We start from the raw sequence: 19,589 nt of genomic DNA, 5'->3' as shown, positions 1-19,589 counted from the left end.
CAAAAGGAATATATGGTTACAGTGTATATGATATTTGAAGATGTATCTTTATTATGATGTGCATTATACCTGTAACATACAGTAGTTGGTGGGAACTAATACAGTATGCCTTATTATAAGATATTGGAGCTGGCCAGTCGGACCGCATTGGTATTGGATCACAGGTCCAGATCCATTGCGTATAGCCCTTGATAGGCAGTAGTTACTGACTTGGTGGCTTCTGATTCATTTTGGTCCCCCCTATGTCAGGTACCATTTGTGCTCTAGCCTACACATTGTGTTGGGTGTTTCTATAGTGATGGACGCCGGCTGGGGTGTTTCCCTACCCAGCGTCTTGACACATGTGATGGCGCCAGCAGTGTGAGTCTGATGCTGACGCCGAGTAGATGCACGCAATGATCGGCATTGGCTGGGTCCTGCGTGCTGTCATCACTGTGCGCTCAGGTGTTTAGTATAGCTGTTGCATGGCGCATACTATCATGGTCCCACCACATTGATTTAGGTGAACAGATGTTGCTATTTTACATTGATTGTACCATATATATCCGGTCTGGAGATTGGTTTACTCATGCTCCTGATGACGTTTAGACTCCACCGAAACGGCCGTCGGGCATGAGTAATCCACCCAAGGACCTCCATGGCGTGTTACCACTGTGACTATAAGTATTTGTCTTTCATTTGGATCTATTTCACTTGTCCCATGTCTTTTTCTACATGTATGATTTTTTTGCTTTATTTGAAGACTTTCTTTCTGCAAAAAGAATTGGATGTGCTGGCTACTGTTTATTATCTGCAAGTTAACATATATGTGGCTACAGCACTTCACAGCTGATTATATATATATATATATATAGGTAGGGCAGGAATCCGGCACTCCCAACAAGATATTGCAGCTACCGCGGTGCCTTCCTTAAAGATATAGCCAGGTAAGTATATAATACAACGGGGCGGCACTCGAACGGATTTCTCTCAGCGAATAATTGCAGACCGACAACTGCTTAGGTCTGACGTTTCGGTAATTTTATTACCTTTCTCAAAGACACAAATACATACAAAAGACACTTACTTTATAGAAGAAATCACCAGTGACAAGTCTCGGCGTCTCCACGCCCGAGCCCGCGCCGACGCACATATCTGACGTCACTGGACGACGTCCTCAGCACAGACAGCCGCGCGACTTGGACCGTTGCTATGGTAACCACCGGAGACCTGTGATAATAGATACAATATGTGAAAAAATGTGAGACACTTAAGCAGGCGATGCATGTATACATTAGCAGGCATATGGGCAAAAGATACATTGCAAGACACACATGATTAATATATCATAGTAAGTTAAACTAGATAGCAAGTACACAATATCACTGCGTCAACTGCCAATCAATATCAAAAGGAATATCGGACGGGGAGAAGGGGAGGAGAGAGGGGGAGCATAGAGATGAATATCAATCTGGTGCTGACACGGTTAGTGGTATGTTGACTTGAGTGTCGACACGCTGGATACAGTTTACAGGAAGCAATTCAGGGATGAATATTCATTAAGCCCAGCGGGGGCAACAGCATTGAGCTTAAAGATCCATTTTGCTTCAAGCTGTAGAAGCTTCTTGTTTCGATCCCCTCCTCTCACACTTGCTGGAACCTGGTCGATCATCTTGTACTTAAGAGTCGGCAAAGGATGTCGACAGTCTCTGAAATGTTTGGCCACCGGTTGTTCAGATGGAACACCGTCCAATGCATGTTTTATTGCGGAGCGGTGCATGGCCATACGCTCCTTGAAGGTTCTGCTGGTTTTACCAACGTATAAAAGTCCACAGGGACAGCGTATCATGTAGACCACAAATCTACTGGAGCATGTTAACACTTTCTTAATCTTGTATCTGTGGCCAGTATAAGGGTGGGCGAAGGTGTCACCTTGTTCAAGGTACCCACATGTCACACATCCCGTGCACTTGTAATTGCCGGGCTTCTTGGTGAGAAAGTGGGTCTTCTTAGTGCCTCCCAGATTGGTCACATCAGTTTTAACTAATTTGTCACGCAAATTGGTTCCTCTTTTGTAACAAGGCATCACCCCCATTTCTTTGAGTGCTGGTAATTCAGGATCTTGACACACCAGCAGCCAGATGCTTTTCACAGTATTTACCAACACGGAGCTAGCCGCCGAATACGTGTTGATAAAGGGCATGCGGCTGATGGGATTGGACTTCTGCTTCGCTCTCAGCGTGTCTTCCCTGGGGATAGATAATGCCTTTTTCTTGGCCTGTAGGAGGGATTCATAGTTGTATCCGCGGCTTTCAAATTTTTGGACCATAGCATCCATCTGGGTGGCTGCAACTTCTGGTTTGCTGCAAATTCTTCTAACCCTCAACATCTGGGAGTATGGCAAACCCACTGCATGAGCCATCGACATCCTGTGGATAAAATCCAGTCCCTCATTATAGATCATATCCCTAAGTCTCTCAGGGGAGGGAACAGGAATAAGGCTCTTCTTCAAAGGGAGAGTAGGTGGATTTACATGTTGGGGACACTGGCTCCCAATGGCCTCAACGAGACCTTGGGGCTCCAGTGTTACCTATAATTGGGTTTATTGGCCTGTTGTCCACTGTCGACACTAAGTTGTCGACAGGTTGGGTTTTCCCTATTAGTCTTCTAATACTGTGCTTTTTTTCTAATGGTTTTGTTGTTTCCTGGGTTTATGCATGCCTTAGTGCAGTAATATTAATGTTTCGATGTGTGTGTGATTTATGATATGGGATATAACATGTAGTCTCCCATATTTTTCCAAACATAATGCCTGGTGGGTTTTTCTACAATTTTTTCATGTCTTTTTTACGTTTTTTTCTATAGGTTTGTCTTTATGTGAAGGTTCTTATGTATATATGTGACTTATTATGTCCATGCACTCTAATGTAATCATATTGGACCTAGCACTGTTTAATTACATGCTTTGTGTTATCTGGTTGTTATGACAACCATTCTATGCCGTCCGTGCGGTCTATGTTCCTAGCCGAACTTCTGGTCTTGGTTGGCCCCATGTCATAACCGTGGTTGGCAGAAGTCTGGCAATACGTGTATTTTGCCGCCCGCCAGCTTCCGGTCTGACTTGGAGAGGCATCCTGACGTAGGTTGCGGCGGGGGAACTATTCTGCTCGGCTGTCGGGCTTGGAGGAACAGCTATAGCAGCGGGACCTTCCTGTCCACGCTGCATTGTTTGGCTTGGACCCTTTTGCCCGGCAGGTGCAGGGAATTGGTATGTAATTGCTCAGGCTGGGGGTGGGGTCTGTTTGTATGTGTGGGTATATATGGTGTTTTGTATTGCACATGTTTGTCAAGCTGTTCTGTCCCTGACGACGGGGGGCAACCCCGAAACATGTCGGAATAAAGAACTTCATCATTTCAGTCTGTCGAGTGACGCCTCATCCTGTTTCCTGTTCCATGCTGATCCAGTTGGATTAATCTAGGAAGGCACCCCAGCGCTTGTACCCTTACTACTTTTGCATCAGAGTGCCAGTATTTCTGCTGTTTATATATATATATATATATATATATATATAGAGTAGATGGGTTCTGGCACTCGTTAATAGATAGTAGCTTGGTCCGTTGCCTTCCGTCAATGAAGGAGCAGGGTGGTGCCCCGCCAATAGCAGCAGACGACACGGCGGCACTCGGACAATAAAGACACTCAGAAACAATGCATAGATGCCAACGTTTCAATGAGGTTTACTCATTTTCATCAGGGCAGATGAAAATGAGTAAACCTCATTGAAACGTTGGCATCTATGCATTGTTTCTGAGTGTCTTTATTGTCCGAGTGCCGCCGTGTCGTCTGCTGCTATATATATATATATATATATATATATATATATATATATATACATACATTAGAGACTACGAAGGGCAGATAAAATGGTGCATTGCTTACATACTATAACAGAACTTACCCATAAAGACTAAAATATTTTAATATGTATAGTTTGGAGCAGAGAAGAGAAAGGGGGGACATGATAGAGTTAGAGAAACACTGGGGGAAGGGCGATTCAGGAAAAATTACTTCACAGAAAAGGTAGTGGACAAGTCATACCTCCCAACTGTCCCGATTACAGTGGGACAGTCACGCTATTTGCAGACTGTCCCACTGTTGCTCCCATTGGCTACAGTGTCCCATAGGTGGGGGGCAGTTGGGGGGAGATGGTGATCACCGCTGCTCAGCTCTGCAGATGGTGATCGTTAAATAAATGCTGTGTGAACATGGACGGTATCTCTACATTGCCTGGAAGGAGCCAGGGGTTGTCCAGCACCTTGGGGAGCGATGGGCATGCCCCCACATTGACAAAAACAGGTGTTGTGGTGCTAGACCATGCCCCTTCTACTGGAGGCCATGCCTGCCGGGCTGGAAGCCCCACCTCTTTTTATTGGGTCCCGATTCAGGACTGAATACATTTTAGGAGGTATGAACAAGTGGAATAGCTTCCTATCAGGGCTGATGGGCAAAGGGAGTAGGACATTTTAAACATGCATGGGATTGACATACGGCTATTCTTACACAGAAATAGGGATAAAATAGGGTTTAAATTGCCGCATCTGAGATATTAACTCTTTTTCTTTCTCTTTCTAAAATATTGAATACCCCACATTTATGAAAGGGTTTAGCTGATACAAAACACGTGGAAGACATGCAGAGGTTATTTAAGTTATATACTTTTTTTTTTTACCTCTACTAATGTCGTACTGTATGTAATATTTTATCTTTTTAGATGCATCATCCTCATATTTTACTGTACAGCAGCCAAATAACATCACAGCTGATACAGAAGGTTCTGTGACTCTCAACTGCTCATACAGTGATTACAGTGATCATAACTTCCTGTGGGTCGGTGCTTACTGGAGAGTGAACAGCACCAGTGGCCCTTACGCCTACCACCCCTACCAGGAAATGGTCCATCCCAGGTACAAGGGAAGAACACAGATACAGGGATTAGCAGACCTCCGCATACAGGGGGTGCAGGGAGACGACAATGCCACCTACTACTGCTTTCTGGTACTTAGGCTGTGCACAAGTGATGGCAGAGCTCAACACAGAGCTGAACATGGAGAAGGAACCAGACTGACCATAAGAGGTAACAATACAATTACTGATAAAGGTATAAGATAATGATTAGTTCTCATGGATGTGCTGTACAGTATGTTATCCACCTTCATACACATCACAACAATGTATTTTACCAGGGTTCTTATTAATAAAAGTGCATCATTTTATTAGTATGCATAAAAACATCTAATTATTTAATAGTTGTCTATTTGTCTTATTATTGTCTATATTATTTTTTTAAAGCAATTTGATGCAAGCACAGTGGCTGTTACATACCTTCCAACTGTCCCGATTACAGAGGGACAGTCCTGCTATTTGGAAACTGTCCCGCTGTCCCTCCCTCGGGTGGCAGTGTCCCTCTGGTGGGGGGGTAGTTGGGGAAATCACCTCTGCTATGATGGGAGGGAGTTCTGGAAGGCAGCTGGGGGCTGTCCAGTCGCTAGGGGAGCGCTGGGCATGCCCCAAAAAATGGGGGTCATGGGGCTAGGCCACACCCCTTTAGCCCATGCCAAGACCATCCATGACATAGCTCTGCCCCTTTTGGATGGCCGCACCTTTTTTTGTGGCAGGTCAAGTCTCCCAGGTTATCTTGTTGCTTCTAAGACAGGCATGTCCAAACTATGGCCCTCCAGCTGTTGTGAAACTACAATTCCCATTATGCATTGCCACAGTTTTGCTATTAGGGAATGCTAAACCTATGGCAAGGCATGCTGGGATGTGTAGTTTCACAACAGCTGGAGGGCAATAGTTTGGACATGCCTTTTCTAAGACCTCTATACACTTGTCCCCTTCAGTCGCTGATGGATAAGCCCGGGTCGACTGAAGGAGAGAAGTCGGAGCAATGTATAGCCAACTTTATATCGTATTAAGGGACAGATGCACTAAGCTTCAAAAGTGATAAAATGGAGAGTGATGAACAGCCAGCCAATCAGCTCCTGCCTGCCATGTCACAGGCTGGGTTTGAAATATGTCAGCTCAGCCAGGAGCTGATTGGTTGGTAGTTTACCACTCTCCATTGTATCACTTTTGAAGCTTAGTGCATCTGGCCCTAAGGCCACATGCGTATTAGTGCCCTTCCTAGGGAAATCTCCCTTGAGCTTCCCAGTGGCTAGATCACCCATACACACATACTGTAGCAATGTGTATGAGCCTCATGTGCTGAGCGATCTAGTCTCGTCAGATCGCTCAGCACACAGGTCTGGGCTTGCTAGGTCGCTCACACACACATGTAGCATATGTCATATGTGTGTATGGGCGATCTGTGCTAACCAGTTTCTCTGGCGAGAACACTGGGATTTGACTAGATCTTGACTACATGTAAGATCAACATAAGCAGAAGGTTGACATGGAAAAGGATGGCATATGAAAAGGCCGACATGAGTTTTTCAGTTTTTTTTGTCTCAGTGTCGACACCTGAGCATGTGCAACCCAATTAGTATAGCATGCCCCCTCACAGATGCCTGGATCTACTACCGCTGTACTGAGCACACTTTACCGTCCATGTGGATGGTAAAGCATTAAAAAGTCATCCCCCACAAAAAAAAACATGAAAAATTCATGTGGACATTTTCATGTGTCAATCGTTGCCATGCTTTTGTTTATGTCAACATTTTGTCAATGTTGACAGTTGTGCATATCAACATTTTGACTGTCTACCTGGACTTGTCTCTGAGCCATCTGGATACCAATAGCAATAACTTCCCTTTTATACATTTTCGCTGTATCTTGTTTGTATTTAATACATTTCGGTTATACACAAGCAAAACATGGCGATAATAAATGTTCATTATCTGATGTAACATCTATAGTAAATATACAATGTAATATTTCTCAGCGACTTTCCTCTAGGAAGTTGTCACAGCCGTCTCATAAGATTATTTGATTGGTATAATAGTGATATTCTTGTTATCACTCGTTACGAATAATAAATGGTGCCCAACCAATCAGCTCCTAACTGCCATCTGCTTTAAAAATGACAGTAGCTGATTGTCTGGAGCACCATTCATCATTCGTGATGAGTGACAACAAAAAAATCAGTCATTGTTAAATATGCCCCAAAATATGTTATAGGATTTGCTGATAAAGGAAATCTAGTGATCATTGGTTCCATCTCTGCGCTGGTTGCTCTGCTCATCCTCTGTGTGATCCTGATCATCTTGAAGGCAAAAGGTGAGAGGATTTTGTCTGTTCTTTTCCACTGTAATTAAATGCTGTAACCTGTTTTCCAGGAATGTCAGATATATCTGAGACAGATTGCCCAACATTTCCTATTTAAACCACACCCACAGTTCTTAAGCTCCACCTTCTTGGTCTTTGGCATGCTAGTTTTTCCATCACAGTGCACAGTGGAGTGGCATTGGTTTGGGGTGGACCCCAAGGCTGAAAGTTGCCAGACAGTCTGGGTGATTTGTTATATGATGGCAAAAGAAAATCTAATCATGTCTTCTCCATCTGTAGTCTGCTTGGAAAGGGGGGTATGGTTCTGGGGAAACAGAAGATATTTGTTGTTGGGTAAAGTGGTATCAGATAGGACAATACCGGCTGACTGAGAACAGAGATCTGATAGTATCCGGTTTGTTACAATGGTATTTGAGACATGGGCCCTTATTCTGATCGGTGCGGACTTTCCCGAATTCTTACGGTGCGGTCCGCACGCCACGCTGTGCGGCGGCGTGCGGGCTTCGTCCGTAGAAACGCCCACGTGTCCTCCGCATTCGGACGGACTCACTCTTTAAGAACAGGGCGTGTGTACGGACGACATACAAACCGTGCGTGTGCGGTGGAAACGTACAGATTCTTGCACGGTCTTCCCGCACAAGCACGGTCTTACCGCGTCAGAACGTACGGGAAGCTGTCCGTACACCCCGATGCGGAGTATTTACGCTCAATCCCACACTTTTTTACTGAGTACACACAGCGATCACATGACCCACTTAGGCAATTAGCCAACCTCCTGAAAAAGGGATTGTTATCAATTTCAATCAATTAAATGCTCATCTATACTGACCCACATTCCTACTACATTCATGACACACATTAACCCTTACAGCATGTGACCCTAACATACATCTAGATACACTATGTACATTTTGCTTATTTTAAAGATTTTAAACAAGTTACACATATACTTTAGCATGTTAGAAAAAAACACTGACAACTTTGAACTTTAAATAACGATTTATTACAAAAGAACTGTCCACAACCAAAAAATTAAATTTCCCCATCAATGATGCGGTCCATTTCCTCCAGCATTTGCCTCATCAGGCCTCTCAGTCTAAGGAGGGCCCCACGGCGACCCTCCTCTGCTTGGGCAGGCTCATCTGTGGAGGAAATTCAAATTCAAAAATGACTATGATATTCATGACTATGATATTCATGCATACATTTAACATAGTCAAACCTACTTTTTAAACATGCATTGTGACAGGTGTGTGTGTGTATATATATATATATATATATATTTATGGTACTCTTTACCTAGAAGGGCACCCGTCGTGGTAATCGCGGGTACATTTATGTCTGGCCGCGACGCGACCGACGCGATGCCCGCGATTTCCCATTGAAACCCATGTTAAACATGGAAATCGCGTCGGTCGCGTCGCGGCCGGCCATAAATGTACCCGCGATGCCCGCGACGCGATGCACCCGATTTCCCATAGGAATCAAAGTTAAGTGGCCCGACCGACGCGATTTTACTGTTAAATGCCTCAATGGACCCGATGTGGCCATAGGAATCAATGTTAAATGGGCTACAGAGCCTAAATAGGCACAATTAACCCTTAAATGTCCCCCCAAATTTTTAACGCCACCCCACGATCCACGCCAACCCGAAGCGTGGCGAGCGCAGCGAGCCCGCGAGGGGCGGCGGTACGCGTCCTCCGACCTTTTCATGCCCTACTATCCACGTCGGCGTGGAGTTGAGAATAGAATAGTGTGGCGAGCGCAGCGAGCCACCGAGCCCGAAGCGTGGCGAGCGCAGCGAGCCCCGCGAGGGGACGCGGATACCTTCACAGGTAAACGCGTCCCCTCGCGGGCTTCACAGGTGTCCGTGGCCACGCGGACACCTGTGAAGTCCGCGAAGGGACGCGTTTACCTGTGAAGGTATCCGCGTCCCCTCGCGGGGCTCGCTGCGCTCGCCACGCTTCGGGCTCGGTGGCTCGCTGCGCTCGCCACACTATTCTATTCTCAACTCCACGCCGACGTGGATAGTAGGGCATGAAAAGGTCGGAGGACGCGTACCGCCGCCCCTCGCGGGCTCGCTGCGCTCGCCACGCTTCGGGTTGGCGTGGATCGTGGGGTGGCGTTAAAAATTTGGGGGGACATTTAAGGGTTAATTGTGCCTATTTGGGCTCTGTAGCCCATTTAACATTGATTCCTATGGCCAAATCGCGGGCATTGAGGCATTTTACATGAAAATCGCGGTCAATCAGCCTTTTTAACATTGTTCCCTATGGGAAAATCGCGGTCATCGCGGGCAGCAGATTTTTATGTACCCGCGATTTACCCGCGATGCCCGCGATGACCGCGATTTTTACCCCCGACGCCCGCGATTCCAATCGCTGGCGCCCTTCTAGGTAAAGAGTTCCATATTTTTATATATATATATATATATATATATACACACATATATAACTATATATATGAGACATACACCTATACATACATACATGCATACATACTACATGGAAAGCCTGATTTTGGCCCTCTACCCTTTACTCTGTCGAACACCTCACAGTCATACTGCTCCTTCTCAATCCAAACCCACCCATGACTAAGCTCTGAGAAGCATGTCACGCGCTGCACCAATCACAATTCGGCAAACAAAGTTCAGTGTCTCTTATATGATGGAGCCTGGCAGGGGAGTTACACAACTCTCAGGAATGCTCAGTACATTTGTGCAATCAAGCATGGCTTGCCTGCTGATGGTCTGCTCCAGAAATCATTGTCAGAATGCCAGTTAGGGTAAGCTGCAGCACTAACCCACTCACATGCTCAAAAGCATTACTAAGACCAAATCCACACACAATTATGGTGCAAAACATACATGCAGACCGCAGGGGGTGGTTAGCTAGAGGAGGGCCCAGGGGCACTGACCACTTGTTACTCCAGTCTAAGCCACGCCTGTCCATACTCCATTTATGCCATACTGAATCTAGTTTACAAAGATCATTCACCAGTAAACTCTACTCACCTATATGAGGCTACAGATTGTATGCAAGCAGCAGGGACATGAAACACTTACATTAGCAAGTCATCCCTTTCTTCCAGGATACAGATTACCAAACAGGTTCAGTGGCACTTAAAATCGATATGAAAGACATCCTCACAACCTGTGTCATTAATATGTGTCCTGGCTGAAAGGGATGGTTTGGCCACCCTATCTAACCCCAAAGTGTGTCTGTTGCTATCCCGTTTGTTTTGTCATTTTATAGTATTGTAAAAATCAATTGAATCACCAGTGCTACATAGCAAATAGTAAATGCCAAACGGATAAATTAATCCTTATGTATACATACCAATTCCGGCCGCCTGGACGACCTCACCGGCCTCCACCTCCTCCTCAGGGGCCTCCAATGCTCCATCCTCGGCCTCGATGACGTCCTCCTCGGGTGGCAGTGCCTCCACAGCCCACCCCTCCTCATCCTCAATTTCTTGGGCCCCCTCCTCCGGCCTCCCTTCCTGCAGCTGGTCCTCCAGGGCCACCGCTGCCTCCTCCTCCTCCATTTCCTGGGCCCCCTCCTCCGGGCTCCCTTCCTGCGGCAGGTCCTCGAGGGCCACCTCTGCCTCCTCCCGGGCCTGTCTTGCGCGAGCACGTGCTGTGTATGTGAAAAAATAAAAAGTGGCAATTAGTGGTAATTACTATTAAGCCTTATCAAGCTATAAATGCAAAGGTTAGAAGTACAGATAATTGTACAGGCAAACAGCTCCTTAGTGGCCTTTACAAAACACAGCCTGTAACATGGCAGGTATGCTGTGACATTTGGGCCATTGTAAGCATCACAAGCATTAATCCTCCCCAATAACATATTTTATGACCATTACAGAGTGTCAAACAGGAAGTAGCACTCATATATTGTATGCCATGTTTAACTCATGGATCAGGCTGGTGACCTTAGTGGTTTAAATAATGTCAGGTAAGCAATCATGTCCAAATCCCCATTTACTGTTGAAATACTCACATCTAGCAATGCTGGCCCTTATTTCTTGCAGCCTCTCTGGCTCCCTGCGCCTGAGGTCGGACCACCGCCGCTCCAGCTGAGCGATGGTCCGCCGCACCTGGGTGCGTGCGTATATACGGCGGCGGGCCACCGCATAGGCATTGCGTTTCTGCCGGTTGGTTATAAAGGGGCCCGCCCGCCCCAGCCTGGTCTTCATAACGGAGACCAGAGTTCTCAGCTCCGCGGGTGAGAATGGGGCTGCTCTCCCATAGGCCGCCATCTTAGCAATGGCACAAATCAAACAATCATGTGCTGTCATTGGTTGATCAGAGTGATATTTGGTATTAACTTTATTGTTCATTTTTACACTAACAGCGTGTATGCGCCAGAACAGACGGCTAACCCATTGCATAGCACACCCATCCTAAACAGACAGTGTAAAATAAGATGGAAACACATGATATATAATCTATACCATCCACCAAACATGGGTAGAAGCACCAGGTGAAATAGTCTGCATCACTAGACACTTACACCTAACTCCACAAGGTTCTAAACGGATTCAGTACTGAATCCCGGCGGTCGGGATCCCGGCGTTCAGAATCCCGACGCCGGAATCCCGACAGCCGAAATGCCGACAAGGGGGGGACGTGGATCGCCCCCCCTTGCGGGCTCGCTGCGCTCGCCACGCAGCGGGCCCGGTGCCTCGCTACGCTCGGCACACTAATTTATTCTCCCTCCAGGGGTGTCGTGGACACCCACGGAGGGAGAATATGTCTGTATTTCGGCGGTCGGGATTCCGGCGTCGGGATTCCGAACGCCGGGATCCCGACCGCCGGGATATTAACTGCATCCCTTCTAAACAGCTATTTTATAATGAAAGCTATGCAGCAGAAACATAGCAAATAGTGGCAGACCTTTTACAAAAATTAGGCCATGCTGCCATGTGTACACTTACCTTCTACTGGCCCCTACTACAGAGGTGGAATGAAAAGTAGCTAGCATCCAGCCTGAATTTGGAGTGCTTTCACATGTGATTTGGATGCTAGCACTGATTACTTGTGGCTAAGTGGTGGACTGGATTGACATATGGAATGGGTAGTGTCAGTTGTACTACATACCAAACAAGTGCACAGTACAGATGTACATTCAAATATACATTTCATGTGTGACCTCAGTTTTATTTTGTAATTGGTGTTGGAATCTGCATTTAGCTACTAAATCTGACTTACTCAGTTTGCCTGGTTTTTGAGAAATATTTTTCAACACCAAGGGGCGTCCCGTATGCGCCGCACGGTTGACGCTGGCGTACGGAACGCGGCCGTACGGAACGCAGGTTGCAGCTGATTAACGCCAATTACAGAAATAGTATTTAAAGTTGTCCTAGAAAGGCAAACAGTTGTTGCAAACATGGCTGGCTCAGAGTCAGAGGAAGAACAGGTGGTGCAGAATCTCTTGTCCCGCATGGAAGCCAACACCACCTATGTCCCCCTCAACCCAGAGCAGCCAGATGGGCCATCAACATCAGGCCAATCAGCAGCTGGCCCATCCTCAGCATCAGCAGAATCATTGGGTACACAGCAGGTGGCTTCCCAACAGAGTAGCCAGCCCAGCACTTCAAGTACAGCAACCGGTGGCTGTGGCCGTGGCAGTGCCAGTGGCAGTGGCGGTGCCAGTGGCCGTGCCCGTGGACGCAGTCGGGCAACAGAGGAACCAACCACAAGAAACATGGCATATGAACCGCAGGAGCTTGACATCCTGGTGACCCGGGCACGTGATTTAATTGAGTGCCCAGCGGTAAAGTTGACACACACAAGGAGATGGAAGATCTGGGAGGAGATAACGGCGGAGATTAATGCAGTGGCTCCACAAGTTCGTGAGGCGGAGCACGTTAAGAAGAGGCAAGTACATGTGTGTTACATTTGAGCAGTACAAGTCCAGTAATGTTTACATTCAATATTAGATGGAGTTGGTCAATGGGTGTTCACGTTGCTTGGAGGCACAGACATGTTGGCCATGACATTGAATTGATAGTTATTGGAGGGTGACTGTTGTTGTATCTTCTAAGGGTTGGTTTTAAAAATGAATATAATGTAAGTTTGGTGTCAGTAGGCACATGTTGTATCATGTTTCAGATTGCAATGGGTGCTACAGCAAACATGAGGAGTTACATCTATTAATATGTACACTTTGATTGCAGGTGGCACGACTTCAAAGGCAACCTCAAGAAGAAATTGACCCAGCGGTGGGAACACAGCCACACCTCTGGGGCTGGCCCCATGCCTGGCAAGCTGCAGCTCACCCCCCTGGAAGAGATGGCCCAGTGCTGTATTGCAGTGGAGGAGGTCCGGGGGGTGAGCACCATAGACAGCGAGTCCCCAGCGAAAGTGATGGCTTCTACGCTTGAAGGTAATTATTTGCCAGGCCATAAGTAGATGTTTTGAATTTGGCATGGAATGTGTGGTAATTTGTAATTTCTCGTTCAACAGCATCCCCACTGCTTGGTCCTGATTCTCTTGAGGAGGTTGTGGAGTCTGTGCCACCTGGCCCCAGTAGCAGGCCCGTGCAGCAGCAGCCGGAAATGTCCGCGGCTGAATTGTCCACGTGGGGCCGTGTGCTAGACAGTATTGTGCAGCAGGGAGACTCGGCATTCGAGCGGGTGCGTAGGGCCGAGGAGGTGCTGCAGGGTTTGACCACAGCAACCAGAGTATTGCTGCGAGCCTGCAGGCTATGAGTGCCAGCCAGCAAGCTATGAGTGACAGCCAGCAAGCTATTGCTGCTAGCCTGCAGGTGCTGGCTGATCAAGCCCTGCGGCAAAATGAACTCCTCCTCCGCCATAATGAACTTATGGTGGAGCTAGTTACCACCAATAGGGTCCTAATGTCACCCGCTTCTGGTGCATTACCAACATCATCACTCCCTGCTGCCAGAGGGGGAAGAAGATCCACCCCTTCCCCAGCATGTGCTCCACGTGACCCACCATCTGACTGTGGCCGTGGGCGAGGCCGAAGAGCTGCTGCACGTGGCAAGGAGCCTGCCAGGGGCAAACGTGCTCGCAAATGAACTTGTGTCCCCATTAATCTCCACCGTTATGTCTTCCCAAATCTTCCATTGAGCTGTGTGTGTCAGCATCCTGTGTCAAAATCCGTGCCGAGGGTCACCACATTTGCCCGCGGTTCAAATGTCATGTTTGGTTCCCCTGTTGCCCTGTTTCGGCTAGCATTACTGTCTGCTGTACTTGAAGTGTTGGTGCTGTACTTTTGTTGTGAAGCCACCTGATGTGTTCCTAATGATTCTGCTGTGGCTATTTATTATATATTATTTACTTTTAGTCCTGTTATGGTACCATTTATTTTGTGATGGTTTCGAAATTATTTTCTAAGTTTCTTTAATAAATGTTATTTTGGCCCCTCAAATGTCTGTATTAATTGATACATGCAGAAGTGACATGTGTATTAGTATTATTCATATTAAGTTGTGTTGATTATTTGCAGTGTAAAAGTGTGTGACAAGTGCAGCATGTAATGTTCCCTTTAAGCTGCAATGCTTCCAATTGTAGCAGTGAGAAGCGTGTAATTAACAAGTAATGAGTAAAGTAGGTGATTGTATTGTGTTCAGCTGACATTGGTTGAGGTGCGTCCGTCCTGATTATGCGTTCCGATTGCCTAGCGCATGACCGAGTGGTGTCCGCAAAGCAATACTAGCCTTTTGGACACCGCACATTTCTACCCTTTTTGTTCGCGTGCATTCGGCGTGCTGTCCGAATGCACGCCTACCCAAATATGTGTACTCCCCCGTGTCCGCCCATGTTTCCGCCCAGTTTAGCCCACTTTTAAACTACGCCCCTGTGTCATTCCGCATGACGCCCATAACACACCCATATTGGCCGAGTGATTGCGGTGCACATTTCTGGACGGTATTAGTGAGGACAAGTACGGAGACCATGCGTGGCACATGCGCGTAGCGTTCCACACGCATGCGCAGACGGCTAAAAAACGCGATCCGAAAGAATTCGGGAAAGTACGCACCGATCAGAATAAGGGCCATGGAGACATTGGAGAAGGCACTTAGGTTACCACTGCCATTTATAGTGAGATAGTTACAGTGGTTGGGTTTGTGAATGTCCATAACTAATTCTGCTTATTACTTTCAGGCATCCTGTGTAAGAAGAAAAGAAGCCAGTAAGTATGGTACCCAGGGGTTAAAGTGGGGGGAACCGGGTGGATTTGAGTTGGCGAGGTGGAACTTGTTCAATCTCCACCATAACCCTGTACAGTAATATTAACAGAAAAGCATTACACTGTAGTTTGCAGGGGGGGGGGGGGGTGTCTAAAACCCTTCCACTGGTCCTGGCTCTGCCTAATGAGGGGGGTTCATTAGGTAGCAGAGGAAAATGATTTCCCCACCTCTCCAGAACCCTGCTGGTGCCCAATACACAACAGTCATCCGTGGTGCCCCTGACATTAATCGCTGAGGCGCGGTCTGTCCTGTTCTATCTAACAATGGCAGAGACAGTAGGGCTGACAGATAGCGGTATCCGGTCCCTGGGTCAACAGTGACTAGGTCGACACCTAAGAATGTTTACACTGACTTGGTTCATACTTTACTAGTCAAGTGGGCATAGAGTGAGAAAATAATAGTGTTCCGAGGGCAGCGAGGCACTGTGCCCAAATCATGGTGGGCGCATGTGGTACACTTAGATCAGGGATCCATGTCAACCTACAGTATTTCGACATAGACACAAAAACCGTAAAATACTTGTGTTGACTTTTTGAGTTTCAACAATAACCATGTTGACCTTAAGCTTGTGTCAATGTTGACTTAAGGTATTTCGACCATTTGTATTTATCTACCTAGTCACCGTCGATCATTAAAACATAAAAAATTATAATTGATTAAATGCATCATATATAACATCAAACTGTATCTTATATAACATAGAACTATCATATGGTATAATCTATATACAATATATATATATATATATATCTAGTGTCCATGAGTATCTGAAACACTGATATCTGCTGGCAGAGAGTGAAACTACATCTCTTTCTCACGCTTGCACAAACACAGAAGGTAGCAGACTAGCTTTCGAAGCTTTTGCTCAGAGCGGGCTTACTAGTATAACATAAATCTGTATCATATATAATACAAAAATGTATCATTTATAATATAAAAAATGTAAAAACCGCATCATACACAGGGACGTGCAGTGAGGTAAATGGCTGAGGAGTCCCTGGCAAGTGCCAAAGCCGGATTTGCACACAATATATGAGACCAGGGGTACATGCTGGTATTATACACATGTGCAGCAGTTTATACTGCTGGAGATTTGCTGAGTTTTGATAAGAGATGTGTAGAAAAGGTAGCCAGGTGAGGCACTGCAGGTGAGGCAATGTAGGGGAGGCACTGCAGGTGAGGCACTGTAGGGGAGGCACTGCCTCACCTGCCATAGACTTTACAGCATAGTTTTGTTTATTTTTAGATATTCTTTGTATTTTTGACATATTTTATAAACTCCAAACTCCAACTCTCCTCACCCGCCTCTCCCCACCGCACGCCACTGATCATACATAACATAAAACTGTCATATACAGTATAACATAAAATTGTTTCCTATATAATACAACTATCATACCGTATACAGTATAACCTAAATATGTATATACTAGGTGATTCATCGCGCCCTACGGGCGCTCTTCACACCGTCGTAAGGGGCTGCGCCCCCTTAATTTGTGAACGTTTGTATTGTGAGAAATATGGTTAGAATTGTATGAAAGATGGCCTGTATTGCAACTTGAGTTATAGGTGAAATGTGTTAAATACAGAGCATATGATGTGGAAGGGGGTGTGTATTGTTTTGTTTAATAAAAAAGCAGTGACAGTAAGATGTACATTGATAGTGTTGATGGTACAGTGACATTTGTGTGTGTGTGTAATAGTATAGTAGGGTGTTTTTGAGTCAGCGGCTCCCCACTGGCGGAGGTCACAACACAGGAAAACAGGAGGCTGGGTAGTGATAGGGGTGTGTGGGCATAAGGGGGACTAAAGGGGAGGGTGGGAGACACAGTGCAGCTTCTGCCAGTGGGCGAGGGTCCAGCGTGGTAGTACAGGAGTACAGGACAGTGGCCCTGAGTCAGTGTCTCCTCCTACTGGGTGGGATTTAGGGTGCATGAGAGCAGGAGGCTGGGCTATGAGGCATGATAGGGGTATGTGGGCAACACAGCGTCAGCGACTCCCTAGTGGTGGAAGTTATGGTTCAGGAGAGCAGGAAGCTGGGTAGTGATAGGGGTGTGTGGGCATACGGGGGACTAAAGAGGGGAGCAGGGGTGCCGTGAATTGTGGGAGGAGCGCGGGGGTGCCGTGAATCGAGGGAGGGGGCAGAATTGCTGGAGGGGGGGGGCGCAGGTGTTGGTGAATCTCGGGAGGGGGCGGGGGTCCGCAAAGCGCAGTAGTGGGGCGTGAATCGCGCAAGGGGGGGTTGCGAATTGCAGGAGGGGCAGGGCCGGTGCAAGGCACCGGAGCGCCCCAGGCGAGTCGGGGTGGGGGCGCCCCGGTGCTGGGGGGAGGGGGGGTGGTACCTGTGTAAAAAACTTGCGGCCCCAGCATCCCTGCAGTGCTGGGGCGGTCAGGGGTGTCCGTGCCGTAGGGGTACCTGCGGCGCCGTCATGTGTATAAAGCTGGCTGTGGCCGGCGGGGTCCCTGTAGTGAATAGAAAATAACTAGTGCTTCCCGCACCGCCACGCGCATAGCGCTAGTTATTTTCTATTCACTACAGGGACCCCGCCGGCCACAGCCAGCTTTATACACATGACGGCGCCGCAGGTACCCCTACGGCACAGATACCCCTGACCGCCCCAGCACTGCAGGGACGCCGGGGCCGCAAGTTTTTTACACAGTTCGCTGGGGGTGAGGGGTGAACTGCCGCCCTCCAGGTGCCGGCGCCCTAGGCAAATGCCTAGAGCTGCCTAGTGGTGGCGCCGGCCCTGGGGAGGGGGGGTCGCGGGGGGTGTTGTGAATTGCGGGAGGGGGGGTCGCGGGGGTTGGGGGTGGATGCCGCGAATCGCGAATCGCGGGAGGGGGGCGAGGGGGGTTGCAGCGAATTGCAGGAGGGGGGGCGCGGGCGGTTGCCGCGAATCTTGGGAGGGGTGGGTCGCGGGGGTTGCCGCGAATTGTGGGAGGAGGGGTTGGCGGCGAATCGCGGGGGGTCACAGGGTGGGGTGGTGCCGCGAATCACGGGAGGGGGTGGTCGCAAAGGGGGTGCCGTGAATCGCGGTGGGGGGTGCCACGTATCGCCACAAGACAAAATCAACACAGAAAGGTCAACACATGTAAATGTTGACATAAGTGTGGCATTTCATTGGGTTCCATGTCGACACATGAGAATGAATATGAGAACATTCAAAAAATGAAAAATAAATCTCAACCTTTTTCATTGTCGACCATAGCCATGGGGAGGGGGGGGGGGGGGGTTTGCCGCGAATCACGGGAGGGGGGGGTCGTGGGGGTGCCGCGAATCGCGGGGGGCTTGCTGCGAATCGCGGGGAATTGTGTGTGTGTGTGTGTGTAACAGGCTATGTATGTATGTCTATATGTGTGTGTGTGTGTGTGTAACAGGCTATGTATGTGTGTGTGTGTAACAGGCTTTGTATGTATGTATATATATGTGTGTGTGTGTGTGTGTGTGTGTGTGTGTGTGTGTAAAAGGCTATGTGTGTGTGTAACAGGCTTTGTATGTATGTATATGTGTGTGTGTAACAGGCTGTGTATGTATATATGTGTGTGTAACAGGCGTAGGGCGGGATGTACTAAATTTCGCAATTTATTATTATTTTTTCGCCTACCTAACGTTTGTTGTATGCTGCGTTATGTTTGCCTGGTGCATCTTCGTCCGTCTCATGCTCTAAACTTCAGACTTCCCTGCTGGAGTTGCGGACAGTGCGTCCGTCATGGTGTGTTTTTTTTTGTACTGCGCATGCGCAGGTTTATTTCCTTGCCGTCATGCGCAGTGCGCACTTGTTAATGGTCACGGTACCTTAAGGGATTTGCAAAATGTCAAAGGGTTCTGTATAACCCAATATGAAAGAATACTTAATTACATCCTTACATACTCCTATCCATCCACCAAGTACCAGTGCTGGCAATATTACATATATATATATTGTGGCGTTAATGCCCACTGCTTTAATCGCTTTTAGCAAACAGTGCAGCTGTTAGTGCATGTGAGCCGTGACAATTCTACTCAGCCGTCTATGAGGAGGAAGTCTCGTCGCGGGTGTCCCGCGATACTCCCCGACGGGCTACTGAAGAGCAGAACAAAACCACCGCTACTTTAGTGCATTCGA

The 19,589-nt window shown here is 47.5% G+C and overlaps 2 protein-coding genes across 3 annotated transcripts in view; one reads left to right on the top strand and one right to left on the bottom strand.

Moving 5' to 3' along the window:
• Positions 1–19,589, top strand: part of LOC146075864 (uncharacterized) — a 101,054-nt gene that overhangs the window by 65,285 nt on the left and 16,180 nt on the right. Inside the window, exons 4-7 of one of the 2 annotated variants that reach the window (XM_083185529.1) lie at positions 4,752–4,944; positions 5,044–5,114; positions 7,157–7,255; positions 15,398–15,425. In XM_083185529.1, the coding sequence (XP_083041655.1) occupies positions 4,752–4,944; positions 5,044–5,114; positions 7,157–7,255; positions 15,398–15,425 (391 nt within the window). Of the gene's footprint in view, positions 1–4,751; positions 5,115–7,156; positions 7,256–15,397; positions 15,426–19,589 lie in introns of both variants that reach the window. The other variant, XM_083185528.1, reaches the window with a different exon arrangement.
• Positions 8,283–10,810, bottom strand: LOC146072191 (uncharacterized). Its single transcript, XM_083179517.1, has 2 exons — positions 10,603–10,810; positions 8,283–8,406 (listed from the first exon to the last, which is right to left on the bottom strand). Exons 1-2 carry the CDS (start codon positions 10,808–10,810, stop codon positions 8,297–8,299), a joined length of 318 nt encoding a protein of 105 aa, XP_083035643.1. The 3' UTR covers positions 8,283–8,296.

The sequence above is a fragment of the Crinia signifera genome, chromosome 4 (assembly GCF_055691185.1).
Source record: "Crinia signifera chromosome 4, ASM5569118v1, whole genome shotgun sequence".
In the NCBI taxonomy this organism is placed as follows: domain Eukaryota; kingdom Metazoa; phylum Chordata; class Amphibia; order Anura; family Myobatrachidae; genus Crinia; species Crinia signifera.
Note: the sequence above shows the minus strand (reverse complement) of the source record. Positions and strands in the feature narration are given on the sequence as shown.

Coding starts and splice junctions, on each gene's coding strand:
- LOC146072191 (XM_083179517.1), bottom strand. CDS start 10,810: ATGGAGGAGGAGGAGGCAGCGGTGGCCCTGGAGGACCAGCTGCAGGAA. Junction 8,407..10,602: donor CGTCCAGGCGGCCGGAATTG/GTATGTATACAT, acceptor TTTCCTCCACAG/ATGAGCCTGCCCAAGCAGAG.